This window comes from Homalodisca vitripennis, chromosome 5 (genome assembly GCF_021130785.1).
Source record: "Homalodisca vitripennis isolate AUS2020 chromosome 5, UT_GWSS_2.1, whole genome shotgun sequence".
Taxonomy (NCBI): domain Eukaryota; kingdom Metazoa; phylum Arthropoda; class Insecta; order Hemiptera; family Cicadellidae; genus Homalodisca; species Homalodisca vitripennis.
This window is the reverse complement of record NC_060211.1, coordinates 178251615-178266351: the sequence shown is the minus strand read 5'-3', so window position 1 is coordinate 178266351 and position 14737 is coordinate 178251615. Positions and strand designations below refer to the sequence as shown.

The following is a 14737-nucleotide window of genomic DNA, read 5'->3' as shown; positions in this document are numbered from 1 at the left end:
GCCATGAGATTCAAGTTTGTCCAGAAGTGTATTATGGTCAACACAGTCGAATGCTTTGGATAAGTCGAGAAAGAAACACACTTATGGTGGGATTCCGACACTCTAACCCCTCTACAACCATTTCGACCAGGCTCACCACAGCGTCTACCGTCGATTTTTCCCGTTCTGAAGCCAAATTGGTCTTCAGAGAGCTGGTTGTGTTTGCTAAGAAAAACAAAAGCATTCTTGTCAAAAAATAGTTTTTCGAAAATCTTGCTCCACAGTTGGCAAAATAGAGACAGGCCGATAATTGTTAAGGGAGCATGGGTCATCTTTTTTTGAAAATGGGGTGTACTTTAGCATTTTTCAGGAGGGAGGGGAAAACTCCTGTTTGAAAAGACAGATTTACCATTGAGTCAGAGGGCTCACAATATGCTTGGCACATTTTTTCAAGATCCACATGGACAATAAATTTAGATCGGTTGATTTTTTTGGCCGGGAGCTGCTGAATAATTTTTTTCCAATTCTTCCTCAAGTACAGGTGCCAGTATCATTGATTCTACTGGACTACGTCTTCGCGCGTGATTAACCTGGGGCTCTGACGGTCGAGGACCTCGCCCACCCCAAGCAACAGACGCAAAAAATCTATTAAACTCATGGGCGGATCCCAGCTTCATCCTGCACCAAGGTATCTCCAATTTTAATTTTGACCTGTTTGTGAGCTTTATTTTTATTGTTAATAATGTCCCAAACAGTTTTAGAAACATTTTTAGAAGAAAGAATTTTTTTTGAGACATCATATGATTTCGCGGCTTGGATCACTTTTCGGTAAATTCTTTTGTAGTTTCGGTAATAAATTTTGAAATTTTCATTTTGAAATCTGATTCTATAAATTTCGGAAAGGAATTTTAGTTTATCTCTTGAAAACCAATATTCCTTTCGTGATCCAAGTATTTCTTGTCTTTTTTTGGCATATTTTAATTGTTTTTGTAGGACAGCATAGATTTAGATGAAAATTTAGGCAATTATTGAATGCCTGGAACTGCTGTTCTACTGTTTGGCTTGAATTTAGAAAGTGCCATTGTTCTTTAAAAAGAGAGGCGTTTAGGAGAGCAATGTTGCTAGGCCTTATGTCTCTTATTGTTTTATTAATTTTGGGCTCCCTCTCGATTTGTTTGTCCTGTAATTATAGCCTCTTGGCCATAATGATCCGCGATTGCTGTGTTGATCACGGACACTTCGACATTTGGGAGATTTGAAATGACATTGTCGATAGCAGATTTGGCTTGGCTTGACACGAGACACCTCTCTGTTGGAAATTCGATATGTTATGTTTTTAGAATTGTTCATGAATAAAATACTCTTATTGCACTGTTTTACCATTAATGTGCCCTCATTTTTCTTCGTGTAAACCACTTCCCCATTCCCTGTTTCTCATTTCACAATTTTTTTTGGGTTTTATTGCCCCTGTAAGTAGGCAACCTTCACGGTTTGCCCCCCCCGAGAAGTCATTCTGGAGCCGCGCCTGATCTAGATTGAATTTAATTATATGGCCATTGTGCTGTTTTAAGACTGATAACATATTTTGTGCACATCACGAGGGATATTTATGAGCTCGAGTCATCAGTAACTTATTTTACCGTCAATCCTCAGCTTCAGTGTGGCACCTTGTAATTTAAGCTTTAGAGTAATTTATTTATGCTCGCCTATTTACGGCTGTTAATTAATGTCTCTTCGTTTTATTGTAGTAGCCACCAGTAAAGTCTAAAGTCAATGTTGTTTTGTTTGCACTTATATTATTTATAATTTAAGCTATTTTTAAGAGTCAATCTTGCTAATATATAAAATACACATATTTTAAACTATTATTGATATTGTGTAACTATGTCTTGCCTGCCTATTCAATTTTCTATTTATTAATTCTGAACACTATACTATACACTGTACACTGATGCGGCGTACTTATACATTATTATCGTTCTCTGGATATTATCGACCCCGCCCTTCTCTGCTGAGCTGCTAGAACACTTTAGTTACCTATAGGAGGTAGCAAGCTTTTATTTATATCATCATCAATGGGCATTGAATAAATCAAGAGTTGTTTTAAAATTAACATACGCATTTAATTATATTTTTGATCCCTTTAACACACAGCAATTTCTCTCAAAAAAATTTAACTCTAACTCACTACTGTGAACTATCCAAGGGAGTCACTAGGTCAGAATCTCTCTCTTGGACAACCTTCCAGAAGAATTTAATGGACTTGTTATTGCAACAATCCATCAAAATGGTGTGAAGCCTCCTCCTCTCCACACACTTCAGCACCTCCATACAATAGTTGCCAAAACTGTCCATCAAACTTAGAACTGTCAAGTCCTCTCTTGTCTCACTGTCTCGGAACTCTGAAAACAAAACTTTGTTAAAATTTAACAATTGTATTTTTTAACAACTACTGAATAAATTAATAACCCTGGCTATAAATAAAAACATAATATTTTCGAAACAGACCCAGACGTCTTGGAAAACAGAATTAAAAGCTATGGTCACAGTTTATTGGTGGTAAATACAGGGTGAGGCCGTGAAACGGCATGATTTCTGTTTGGGGGGGGGGGGGGTTATGAGTGGGGTAAACGTCCTTAAGTGTCTAGACAAATGGAACTTTCAGTAGCCATGGATCGTCGGACGAGTGTGAAAAGTGTGTTTGCTGTAAAGGCGTTGTGATATTTCTGGAAGAGCATATCACAGCATGAGTGATAAACTCTAGTATGAAATGGCACAAGTACAAATAACACAGAATATGGCTTGCCTTAACATCATGGGTCTTTACAGACACTTGTTGCAAGTCTGGATGAGGTATTAAATGGACTTTCAACTACTATTGTTAGCATTAAAATAGATAACTCTGAGACAGAAAATCAGTTAAACTAAATGGTTGCATCCCACAACATCTACAGGTTATGCCTCCCACTTACTAGGTGTGACACCTCAGTGTTAACGCTCTAAAATTTCAACAAATAAATTAGTTTCACCTAATACTGAGCTGAGAATTCAACGAAAGTTTTTAATTGTTACTTTAGTGATTATTTTAATCACCTTTATGTTAGAAGTCAAGACCACCGTACACATCAAGGGCCATCCGGATTAATATAGGAAAATATAGGCGTTAAGGCCACTTTAAAAGAAAAGGACAGGAGTTCTGCCACAACCTGTATATGCATTAAATTGAAACCCGCATGTTGTGCGATAACACCTCCCTCCCACCCAAATTTTTACGTTGGCGATTTCTGTGTTTCTACTCATACTCATATTGTGTTTTGACTAATGGACTAAGAAATGATCAATATTCGTTAATTCTGTAATTGCCTTTATCAATTAGTTATAAATCATTAATCAAGAAGTGATTAACGATTTAAGACTCTTTTTCAATATTTATAAACACATAGGCATATCAATAACAAAATTAAATTTGCATCTTAATAAAAGCTAACTATTACATTCTTTCATAGCACTAATTACATGGAGTACATTATAAATAGGCCTCTTATTTCAAACGTACACATAAAATTCCATTTTTTGAACTCATGATATGAATTTTAATATAAAAATAACTCTTACTTCAATAGATCACTCCTAATCCATTTATGGAACTAATGATATAGAGTCCACTACAAAAAGGTATCTTAATTTAAATAATCACTTCTAAATCCTTCCATGACACTCATGATATATAGTACACTTTAAACTAATCCACTCTTTGTAATATATTTTACAGGAGGTGACACTCAATTAAATAGGTAGGAAAGTCTCTTACATAACAATGCTAGAGGTAATTACAGTAACTGAAGTTGAGACTTTAACTCGTAATTTTTAAAAAGCTTTGGTTCACAATTAGTAAATTCGTTTCAGTTTGTCCCAGTTTTGTTGGTCTTTACCTGTACTCTCTAACAATCAGGTGGTCTAAGCTAGACAGCAACTAAATTAAAACGTTTACTTAGGTTTGTAGAAAAATTTGAAGTCCATTCCTATAACATCTACTCTAATTATTTCAAACATATTGTTTTCTTTCAATATCTTTAATATTAATTCTGAGAAGTGTGACATAGATTTTTTAATCCATCAAAGATAAGTTCATTTAATTTACATTTAATTCGCAGTCGGTAACGTTACCTTTGTAGAATTGTTCTTCAGAAGTTCTTAAGTTAAGTAATTGTTTTTTTTTATTTTATCATGGTCATGCATTCAGCCTATACTTGTGCTGTGTGTAATAATAGGTTCTAGGATTTTGTTTGGTGCATATATTTAACTCAAATTAATTGAGGTCTAATATGAGTTTACTGACAGGATTTGCAAATAACAGAGGTCTTGTGTTATGAACGTATCTTTGGGAACTGCGAGATACATGATTCGAGATTGGCTTTGTTTGAAATGACTAGTAACTTATCTGTCTCTCTCCTTCTTAATTTCCAGTCCTTAAGTTCTTATATGATGAGTCTATATAATAACAGGACTTGTCAAACAAAACAACAACCTGAAGTTCTTAGTTGGTAAATTGACTTTATCCATCTTACTCAGGCTTTTCTTTCTTATTTGTCAAATCTTTAGATTCAAACTCATATAAATACTGAAAAGCAAACCATTACTATTAACGTTTGATTAAGAATTTTTGATAGTTTTGATCTCATAATTGAGATGCAGGTATTGGTCTGGAGCGGAGGATCGGGCCATTGGACAACCTTCGAGAACACCCAAGGAGGATCTCCAACATCGATGTTACACTAGGAACGAGGGACATAACGAGGAAAATTGTCAACTGGGAAGTTGTAGAAGAGTCACTGAGCGACCATCGACTTATAAAGTTTGAAGTGAAGGAAAGGGAGGTAGGAAGAACTTACAGAAATGAGATGACTGAAGGATCGTGAAACCTAAGAGAGGTTGACTGGGTGAGATTTAACGGAGTTCTGGTTGAGGAGGTTGAGGGGCTGCAGTGGGAAGGAAAAGAAGCAGAAATATGTGCTCAGGAGCTTCAAGAGGTGATCAAAAGGGTGATGGAGAGGACGGTGCCCAAGTCGAGGAAAGGCCAAAAGAAGGTACATTGGTGGATAGAAACAATAAGTGAGATGAGGCTAAGGATGAGAAGATATAGTAAACAGGATCTTTATAGAAAGATCAAAGAAGGAAACAACATTGGTCATGAAGAAGGAGGATGGATGTTTCATGATGACGATAGACGAGATGCTGAGAGTAATACTGCAAGGTCTGTTGCCAGATGACAATCAGGACGAGGATACTAATGATCAAAGAACTGTAAGAGCACAAATGGAACTAGTTAGCACAGGGTTGGAGGAACCAGAATTTTCAGAATAGGAGTTGGATGCGGCAGTAAAGCAAATGAAGAACGGAAAGGCTCCTGGGCACGATGGTGTGAAGATAGAGGTAGTGAAGAGGATGTACGGAAGGATAAAAGGGCATCTGCTCATCCTATACAATAGGATGTAGGTAGAAGGAAGATTCCCATCAGTGTGGAAAAAAGGAGTGGTAAAGATATTCTTGAAAAATAAAGACAAGAATCCCAGTGAGGTGAAATCGTACAGACAAGTGACACTGCTTTCAGTCTTGGGAAAGTTAGGCGAAAAGTTGATTGTAACAAGAATGAAAAGATGGCTCAGTGAAGAAGACTTATTAAGTGATAGGCAGTTTGGATTTAGGGAGGGAAGAGGAACAGTGGATTCGTTGATGGCAGTGAAGAGGGATGTGGAGGAGACCGTAAAGAAATATGTGCTGGCCGTCTCCCTGGACATAGCGGGTGCATTCGACTCGGCATGGTGGCCAGAAATCTTAAGGGTACTAAGGATGTGGAATTGTTCGAGGAGCTTGTATTGCCTAATTAGAGATTACTTCCAAGGTAGAGATGTGTTACTCAGGGTAAGGATGTGGAGAAGCAGGGAAGAGGATGACTCGAGGGTGCCCACAGGGATCAGTTGTTGGATCACTCCTGTGGAATGTGATGATCGACAGCCTACTGAGATTAGATCTAGGGGAAGGAGTAACAATCACTGCATAAATGCTGATGACGCACTGCTGTTAGTCAGAGGACAGAGTACACAACAGTTGGCTGATAGAGGTAGTAGGGCCATAGAAAAGGTAATAGAATGGGGACAACAAAGGAAGCTGAAGTTTTCAAAAGCAAAGTCAGTGACAGTGATGTTGAAAGGAAAGCTGGTAAGACCACCTAGACTGTTAGTGGAAGGACAATATATATACATTGAAAAAAGGAAATGAAGTACTTAAGAGTGGTAGTAGGACAGAGGATGAGTTTTGAGAAACATGTGGAGGAGGTGTGCGAGAAAATGAAAGGAGTCTACACTAAACTGGCAGGACAGGCAAGAGCCAATAGGGGTATGACAGGGAGGCACCTTATGATGCTATTCAAAGGTTGCGTGGAGCCGGCGATGTTGTACGGATGTGAGTTCTGGGGGAAAAATGCCCGAAAGATTGCACTGAAGACGAAATTGCTGAGCATGCAAAGAAGAGTTCTACTGAAGGTAGCAAAGGCATATGACACGGTCTCACATGACGCAATCAGAGTGCTGGCAGGAGTGACACCGATTGACCTGCAAATAGAAGGTGAAGAGGTGGGAGGATAAGGAAGAAGGAAGGGACGCCGCTGAGAGCAATGCAGCGAGACGGGAAGGACTCTGGAAGAATGGCAGAGGCGCTAGCAGGATACCGAAAAAGGCAGGGAGACCTTCGAATACATGCCGGGCATCAGAAGGAGACTGCAGCAGAAGTGGGAGATGGACCACTACCTGACACAGTTCGTCACTGGTCACGGGAATTTCAAGACGAACCTCAAGAGATTTAACCTGGTGGAGGAGGAGAGGTGAGTGTGCGGAGAGCTGGAGACCGCAAACCATGTGCTCATGGAGTGTGAACTGTTTAAGGAGGAAAGAAGAGACCTCAGGCAGGTGATGACATCGAAGCATCTACAATGGAGAAGAGCCAACTTTGACTTCGATGAAGAGACTATTAAAGAGCTTAGAACTACAACAAGAAGGATTGGAATAAAAAGAGAGGGAAACAGAGTTTAAAAGCTTGGAAGAGAGAAATTAGTACTCATATGACTCTCATCGCACAGGGTCGGTGAGATGAGGAGAGACATACTGTTAGGCTAGACACAAGCAAGAGTGTCGAGAAGAGGATTAAGTGGCCTAAGCCCGAAAAGAAGAAAGAAGAGGAGAAGGCAAGAGGCCTGGCAAATAAGTCACAGACTTGTGTCAGGGGTGGAGGGGGGAAGGAGGGGCTTCGGCCCCAGCACGTCTCTCTCTCTCCCTCTCTCCCTCCCCCTCCTCCTGACTAAAAAAGTAGTTGAGTTGGAACAGTCATTAAGGGACAATACTGTGGAAATATATGGTGTACCGTACAACAAAGACGAGGACATATTAACAATTGTAAGCAATATTTCTAAATCAATATAACAAAAATTTGTTTAAAAGTAAAAAGTTCTTATAGAAGATTTTACTTTTTTACTCAAACTATTAATATGTTGTTAAAAATTAATTTTTTCCAAAATAATCCTCTGCTGGTTAAATAAAGCAGAATGGTCAGTAAGAGGAAACATTATTTGAAAACCACGAAAATCAAAATTGACAATTTTAGTTTTGTTTACATTTACTTATATTTTGTTTTGGAGACACCATTGTCTTAGCAGCAAGAGATAATGATTGATTACATCACTAACTATAACAGAATCTTTATTTGAATTAAACATAACAACAATGGGAAAGTAGATATGACACACTCCAAACCAAACCCAATCACTATAGGAGTGCCACAGGGATCAATCTTGGGTCCTGTTCTCATTATCCTCTTCACGAATGACCTACCTCATTCCATGAAAGATTTTAGTAAATTAACCATGTATGCTGATGACACTACACTATTGCTAAGTCAGACTGACCCAAAACAACTAGAGATAGACAGCTTTATAGCACTAAGAATGGCAATGCAGTATTGTCATGGCAACGACTTAGTAGCTAACGAAAGTAAAAGTCAACAACTAATATTTGGAAGAGACAGAAATACCATAGGGCGACTCCCTGATCTTGAAGAAGTTACCTCAACCAAATATCTTGGCATTATGATAGATGACAGTTTATTATGGACACCCCATATTAACTCTCTTTGCAATAACTAAGTTCAGGATTATTTGTGATGCGTAGAATGATGACCATTATAAGCAACTTCACTACAGCCAAAACTACTCTCTTCGAAACCCACCTGTGGTATGGGATTGTTGTTTGGGGTGGAACCACTACGTTAAACATTCAACGTGTCTTAACTCTACAAAAAAGAGCTATCAGAATACTGGGGACATTGCCACCTAAAAAAAACCTGTAGAGGAGCCTTCCATGAACAAAAGAATCATACAGCCATCAACCTTTTTAGTCTGGTAACTGCTACCTATGTGTAGATTAATGCAACTGAAACTGCATTGTTTGGATAATGGGAGTAGGTATAAACATTAACAATATATATTCAGACTGGTGGCCACACTCAGGTACTTGCTCTCATCTAATTCCTTGATTGGATAATGGGAGTAGTTATGAACATTAACAATAACAGGAAAACCTTATATGTCCAATGAAACTCTGTACACTGGCACAATGTCACCAGTGATTGTTTGTACCACAGAGATTTAAAACTATTTTCATTTCACTTACTCCATTAATCCGCATGTCTAGCAGAACAAACATGTAAGTTGACATAGTGATACGTTGACTGCACTGATGAAATAAGAAGTTGTGGTCTATGTGTCTCTATAATGCAGAATCCAAATAAGTTACTTGTCACTACACACAAACCACACAACGTTATACTGTTTTCTCATTCTTATATGCCTAGCTTTCTCAATGATAATAAAAAATAATCAAAAGTTAATAGAGTTCAGTAATTAATATCATGAACTATAATAGTTGTGTAACTTACCACAGGAATTCTTTTCCATAGTTTTCCTGACAATACGAATTGTTTTGCAGAAGGCTTCCTCACAAAAGTAAACACTGACCAGAGCCTCCAAGAGTGAGATGGTTGTGATAAGGAGTGTATCAGAGCCACCGTTGTCTGGCTCTTGTATCCAGAGTATTAGAGTCCTGACGATGTGTCTAGCTCTCTTTCCTGTAACAGATCGGTCTGCAATTATTGGTACCATGACTAAAGTGCATACTTAGCTAAATGTCTAACTCATATTATCTTTATTCATTATTTAATAACAAATACAGAAATATGATAATACTTGCATGAATTGTGTTTTAAATGATTGATACGTTTTATTTAATTCTTATATAGTTAAAATACTTTTTAAATTTTTATTACTTATGACTACATACAAAGCAATACAAATACATTTCTTGTCCTGTGACATTTATAAGTTGTATGATAGTGTCAATATCTTACAATAATTGTTATAGGAAAGTCAACAGTTAAAACAACAAGGGTCTTAGATTTATTCAATAATAAAAGAAATCCGCCTAAATAGAAGAATCGAATCAATAGAATCAAGTTTAAAGCATGAATGTAATACATCTATGCTAAAAACTCTACCACTGAGTAAAACATCCTGCCACAAAGTGCTCCCTCAATTTTAGCTTGAATTAGAATTTGTTTTGGATGCACTTTAGGCACCTGGAAGTCTCCACAATAACCTGGTGCCGACATTAAGAGGCAGACTGGTGCGGTGTCCGTCGGAGGTTCACATGTGATCGGGTGTTGTGTCCTTGTACCATGGATTCATCAATGACTGATACACTTTTGAATGTTGCAAACATAACAGTTAGACTGGTGCGGTGTCTGTCGGAGGTTCACATGTGATCGGGTGTTGTGTCCGTGTACCGTGGATTCATCAATGACTGATACACTTTTGAATGTTGCAAACATAACAGTTAGACAGGTGCGATGTCTGTCGGAGGTTCACATGTGATCGGGTGTTGTGTCCCTGTATCATGGATTCATCAATGACTGATACACTTTTGAATGTTGCAAACATAACAGTTAGACAGGTGCGATGTCTGTCGGAGGTTCACATGTGATCGGGTGTTGTGTCCGTGTGCCGTGGATTCATCAATCACTGATACACTTTTGAATGTGGCAAACATAACAGTTAGACAGGTGCGATGTCTGTCGGAGGTTCACATGTGATCGGGTGTTGTGTCCGTGTACCATGGATTCATCAATGACTGATACACTTTTGAATGTTGCAAACATAACAGTTAGACAGGTGCGATGTCTGTCGGAGGTTCACATGTGATCGGGTGTTGTGTCCGTGTACCATGGATTCATCAATGACTGATACACTTTTGAATGTTGCAAACATAACAGTTAGACAGGTGCGATGTCTGTCGGAGGTTCACATGTGATCGGGTGTTGTGTCCGTGTGCCGTGGATTCATCAATGACTGATACACTTTTGAATGTTGCAAACATAACAGTGTTAGACTTGTGCGGTGTCCGTCGGAGGTTCACATGTGATCGGGTGTTGTGTCCGTGTACCATGGATTCATCAATGACTGATACACTTTTGAATGTTGCAAACATAACAGTTTCAAAAATGTATATTCATGGTAGTGTTACAAATTTAATTCTTTGAATGCACTTTTACAAGAGTCTCGCTTACCTAGGCTGGCAAGAACACAAATGGCTCATTTTAATAACACAAAAACTGTAGTAATCTGTGTTAGGGTAGCCGCGCCACAGACCAGTAAACCGTATCTTAGGTGCCACTCAACGAGAGCAGTATATAAGTTTAAGCAGGAACTTGCTGCAGTACGTGGCAAGTTGGCACATCAGGAATACTCATTTTAATAACACAAAAACTCTAGTAATCTGTGTTAGGGTAGCCGCGCCACAGACCAGTTAAACCATATCTTAGGTGCCACTCAAAGAGAGCAGTATATAAGTTTAAGAAGGAACTTGCTGCAGTATGTGGCAAGTTGGCACATCAGGAATACTCATTTTAATAACACAAAAACTGTAGTAATCTGTGTTAGGGTAGCCGCGCCACAGACCAGTTAACCATATCTTAGGTGCCACTCAACGAGAGCAGTATATAAGTTTAAGCAGGAACTTGGTGCAGTATGTGGCAAGTTGGCACATCAGGAATACTCATTTTAATAACACAAAAACTGTAGTAATCTGTGTTAGGGTAGCCGCGCCATAGACCAGTAAACCGTATCTTAGGTGCCACTCAACGAGAGCAGTATATAAGTTTAAGCAGGAACTTGCTGCAGTACGTGGCAAGTTGGCACATCAGGAATACTCATTTTAATAACACAAAAACTGTAGTAATCTGTGTTAGGGTAGCCGCGCCACAGACCAGTTAACCGTATCTTAGGTGCCACTCAACGAGAGCAGTATATAAGTTTAAGCAGGAACTTGCTGCAGTATATGGCAAGTTGGCACATCAGGAATACTCATTTTAATAACACAAAAACTGTAGTAATCTGTGTTAGGGTAGCCGCACCCCACACCAGTAAACCGTATCTTAGGTGCCACTCAACGAGAGCAGTATATAAGTTTAAGCAGGAACTTGCTGCAGTACGTGGCAAGTTGGCACATCAGGAATACTCATTTTAATAACACAAAAACTGTAGTAATCTGTGTTAGGGTAGCCGCGCCACAGACCAGTTAACCGTATCTTAGGTGCCACTCAACGAGAGCAGTATATAAGTTTAAGCAGGAACTTGCTGCAGTATATGGCAAGTTGGCACATCAGGAACACTCATTTTAATAACACAAAAACTGTAGTAATCTGTGTTAGGGTAGCCGCGCCACAGACCAGTTAACCATATCTTAGAGTTGACTGTATCCAAGATGGCGGATGTATAACTTCTCTAGTGAAAGTGCTCCCCATTTAATTGAAGTTTTAGTAGGTAAAACAACAAATTCCTACAAAACCTCTCAACAACATCAATCTGTAAGTTAATTATGAACTAATTAAGCAAGATTTACTCACCAAAGAAGACAATATATAAATATTTTCATAACATTCAAAACCACTCAAGTATTGTACACTTTCAATACTAAGCTCAGTTGAATTAAATATATATATATCCAAGAATTTTACAAGATCTCAAGCTAAAACATAAGTAACTAAAACAGCTTAAGGCATCTAAAGCATAAAAAATAAGTCATAACAAACTTCAACATTTTATACAAATATCTTTAGAAAAGTGACGTCAGAGCCAACTAACACCATATAAGCTCCAACACATCATTTCCTCCAACTCATTAACAGTGGAGGTGGCAGGCTTACAGACAGACAGCTGTAGTGTGCAAGTGTGAGCGACCTGACACCTGCTGACACAGCAACCTGACCTGCCGTCACAATAGCTGACAGTAGTAACTAGCTGACTGACTCTTGATTGTACCTATCAAGGTCTTATAATATTGACCAAACTGCATTGACAAGGGAAGTTAGTTCTATATTGTTTCAACACTATTTTATTTATTCAATCGACCAGAGAAGTCAGCCAAATCTCCATACAACACTGTAATTCCAACATTAATTCCCCTCTCACACTCGCTGCTACAGCTAGTACCTTATTAGTAAAATATAAAGGAACAGTTTTTAAAACTGTTAAATTTTCACCACTTAACAAAGAGAATCAGGCAAACTCTTTCCAAAAACTGTTTAATTTTCACCAAATAACAAAGAGAATCAGGCAAACTCTTCTTAAAAAACTGTTTTTACTTTAACCATTTTAACAAAGAGAATCAGACAAACTCTTTCCAAAAAACTGTATTTATTACTACTAAACAGAGATAAATCTGCACCTCTTCTCTATCAACTGCTTACATATGGGTACTAAAAATAATATTGTTCTAACAAATGGGGAAATCGTTTTTGCCAAAATAAAAAGCTACCCACACTGGCCAGGAACAATAAAGGAAGTAATAGCGTCTGACAAAGGAAAACCGCCCAAATATGAAGTATTATTTTTTGGAGACTACACAACAGCAACTATCAAAAATTCGGACATATACCCCTATCAAGAAAATAAGCAGATTTGCGGAAAACCAAAAGTTGACTGCCCAAAAAACAAGCGTTTTAATGAGGCTTTAAAAGAAGCTGAATCTGCTTTTTCCAAAACCCAAAACACACCAGACAACCCTGATGTATCTTACCATGGCCTCCAATACAATCATATGAAGCCTCAAACAAGATCTTCCGCCAGCACTCCAAAATGCTTTAACAACAGGCAAAATAGGCCACATTCAATCCTGGAAAGCACATTACCAGAGCTTGAAGAAAGCCTTATGGAAAATGAACTCCAAAACGAGGAAGACAGTCTAATAATGGCAGCAAAATTAGGGAAAGCCTTTGCTTGAAGAAAATGAAGTCCTCAAAGAAGAAAATAATAAGCTGAAATTTAAACTAACCGAAATGGAAGCTAAAATGGAAGACTATGTAAGATCCGAAGAAATTTATCTCTCAAGAACTGAACTTCTAGAGCAGAAAATATCTGATTTGGATAGGCAGCTTATGAAGGAAAAACAACAACTCTCTGAAATACAACACATCTTCGAGGACCATGACAGGACACTAACAAGGACACTAAATGAATTTGAACATAAAAACCAGGAGCAAGAAAAAGAAATACTGATGTTAAAAAGGAAAATAAACTCACACGAATATTTCCACAATGAAGAAAGAAATCTTAAGGAAAGTGCTACTCAAACAGATTCTTCACAATTTTCAACAGCACAGTCCACCCCGCTGGTGATAGAGATAGCCCAACTCAAGGAAAAGTACAACCTACTTAAACAAGAGCTGAAATCCCCCCAAAAACAAACACAAAACTGTTCTGAGCATTTAAGTAAACAGGAAAGAAAATACAACTCCACTCAACGTCATAACAGGCTGAAATGTCAAAATAAGAAAACTAAAAATAAATTCAGCATCTCCATGCAAGTAAAAAAAATGCAAAAACATTCAACCTTCACAGGAGCAGCTAAAAATGACCAGAACCTGACTAAACTAAATACACACTCATCACTTCCAGCAAGTGATAACGAAGACTCTCAAATGATCCAAGTGAAAGTGATGGCACATAGAGAACAAAACTCTTCAATAAATGAAGCTGAAAATCTGAACAAACCCCCTCAGCAACCTATAAAGACACCACCCTGCACATCTAGAGTTAAAGCACCAAATGAAACATTTGAGGGATTTTTTGCTGAAAATATTGAATATTATAAGATAATAGACAAAATTTACAAAGACCAAGTATACTTTTCATCATCATACTCTTTATCTACAACCAAAAGATCTATTCCTGAAACTAGAATGGAAGAATCCAATTCAAACAACGAACATCAAGTAAACAACTCTTTTTTAGCCCCTGCTCACCGGAAAATGGGAAATCTCAAATACAAATCAAGAGTTTTCAGAAAATGCCTAATTGCATCAAAGAACCCATAAACAATCCAAATTATCTCCTTGAACAAACCATTAATCACAAACATGTTTGGACATTACAACAAAATGTACAACCTGCACAAGAACAGACAAAAGAAAGAACCCTCACTTTCCTACACCAAAACACCGACAGGATATCCAACAAAATAGAGCGCCTAAACACCCTTCTTTTTTAATTAAAACCAGACGTTGTGATCCTAACAGAACATGGACAAAAAATTGAATCACTGCAAAATACAAGACTTATTGGGTATATACTCACTGCCGAATACTGTAGGAAACACCA

General features: G+C 38.0%; 1 protein-coding gene across 2 annotated transcripts in view; it reads right to left on the bottom strand.

Annotated features, from left to right (window-relative positions):
* Positions 1 to 2080: 2080 nt before the first annotated feature.
* The window catches only part of LOC124363237 (protein saal1), a 104782-nt gene continuing 92125 nt past the window's right edge, over positions 2081 to 14737 (bottom strand). For both annotated transcript variants that reach the window (XM_046818408.1, XM_046818409.1), the window contains exons 7-8: positions 8965 to 9153; positions 2081 to 2381 (exon numbers count right to left, since the gene is read on the bottom strand). In XM_046818408.1, coding sequence (XP_046674364.1) covers positions 2167 to 2381; positions 8965 to 9153 — 404 coding nt within the window. In that variant the 3' untranslated portion in view covers positions 2081 to 2166. The remainder of the gene's footprint in view (positions 2382 to 8964; positions 9154 to 14737) is intronic.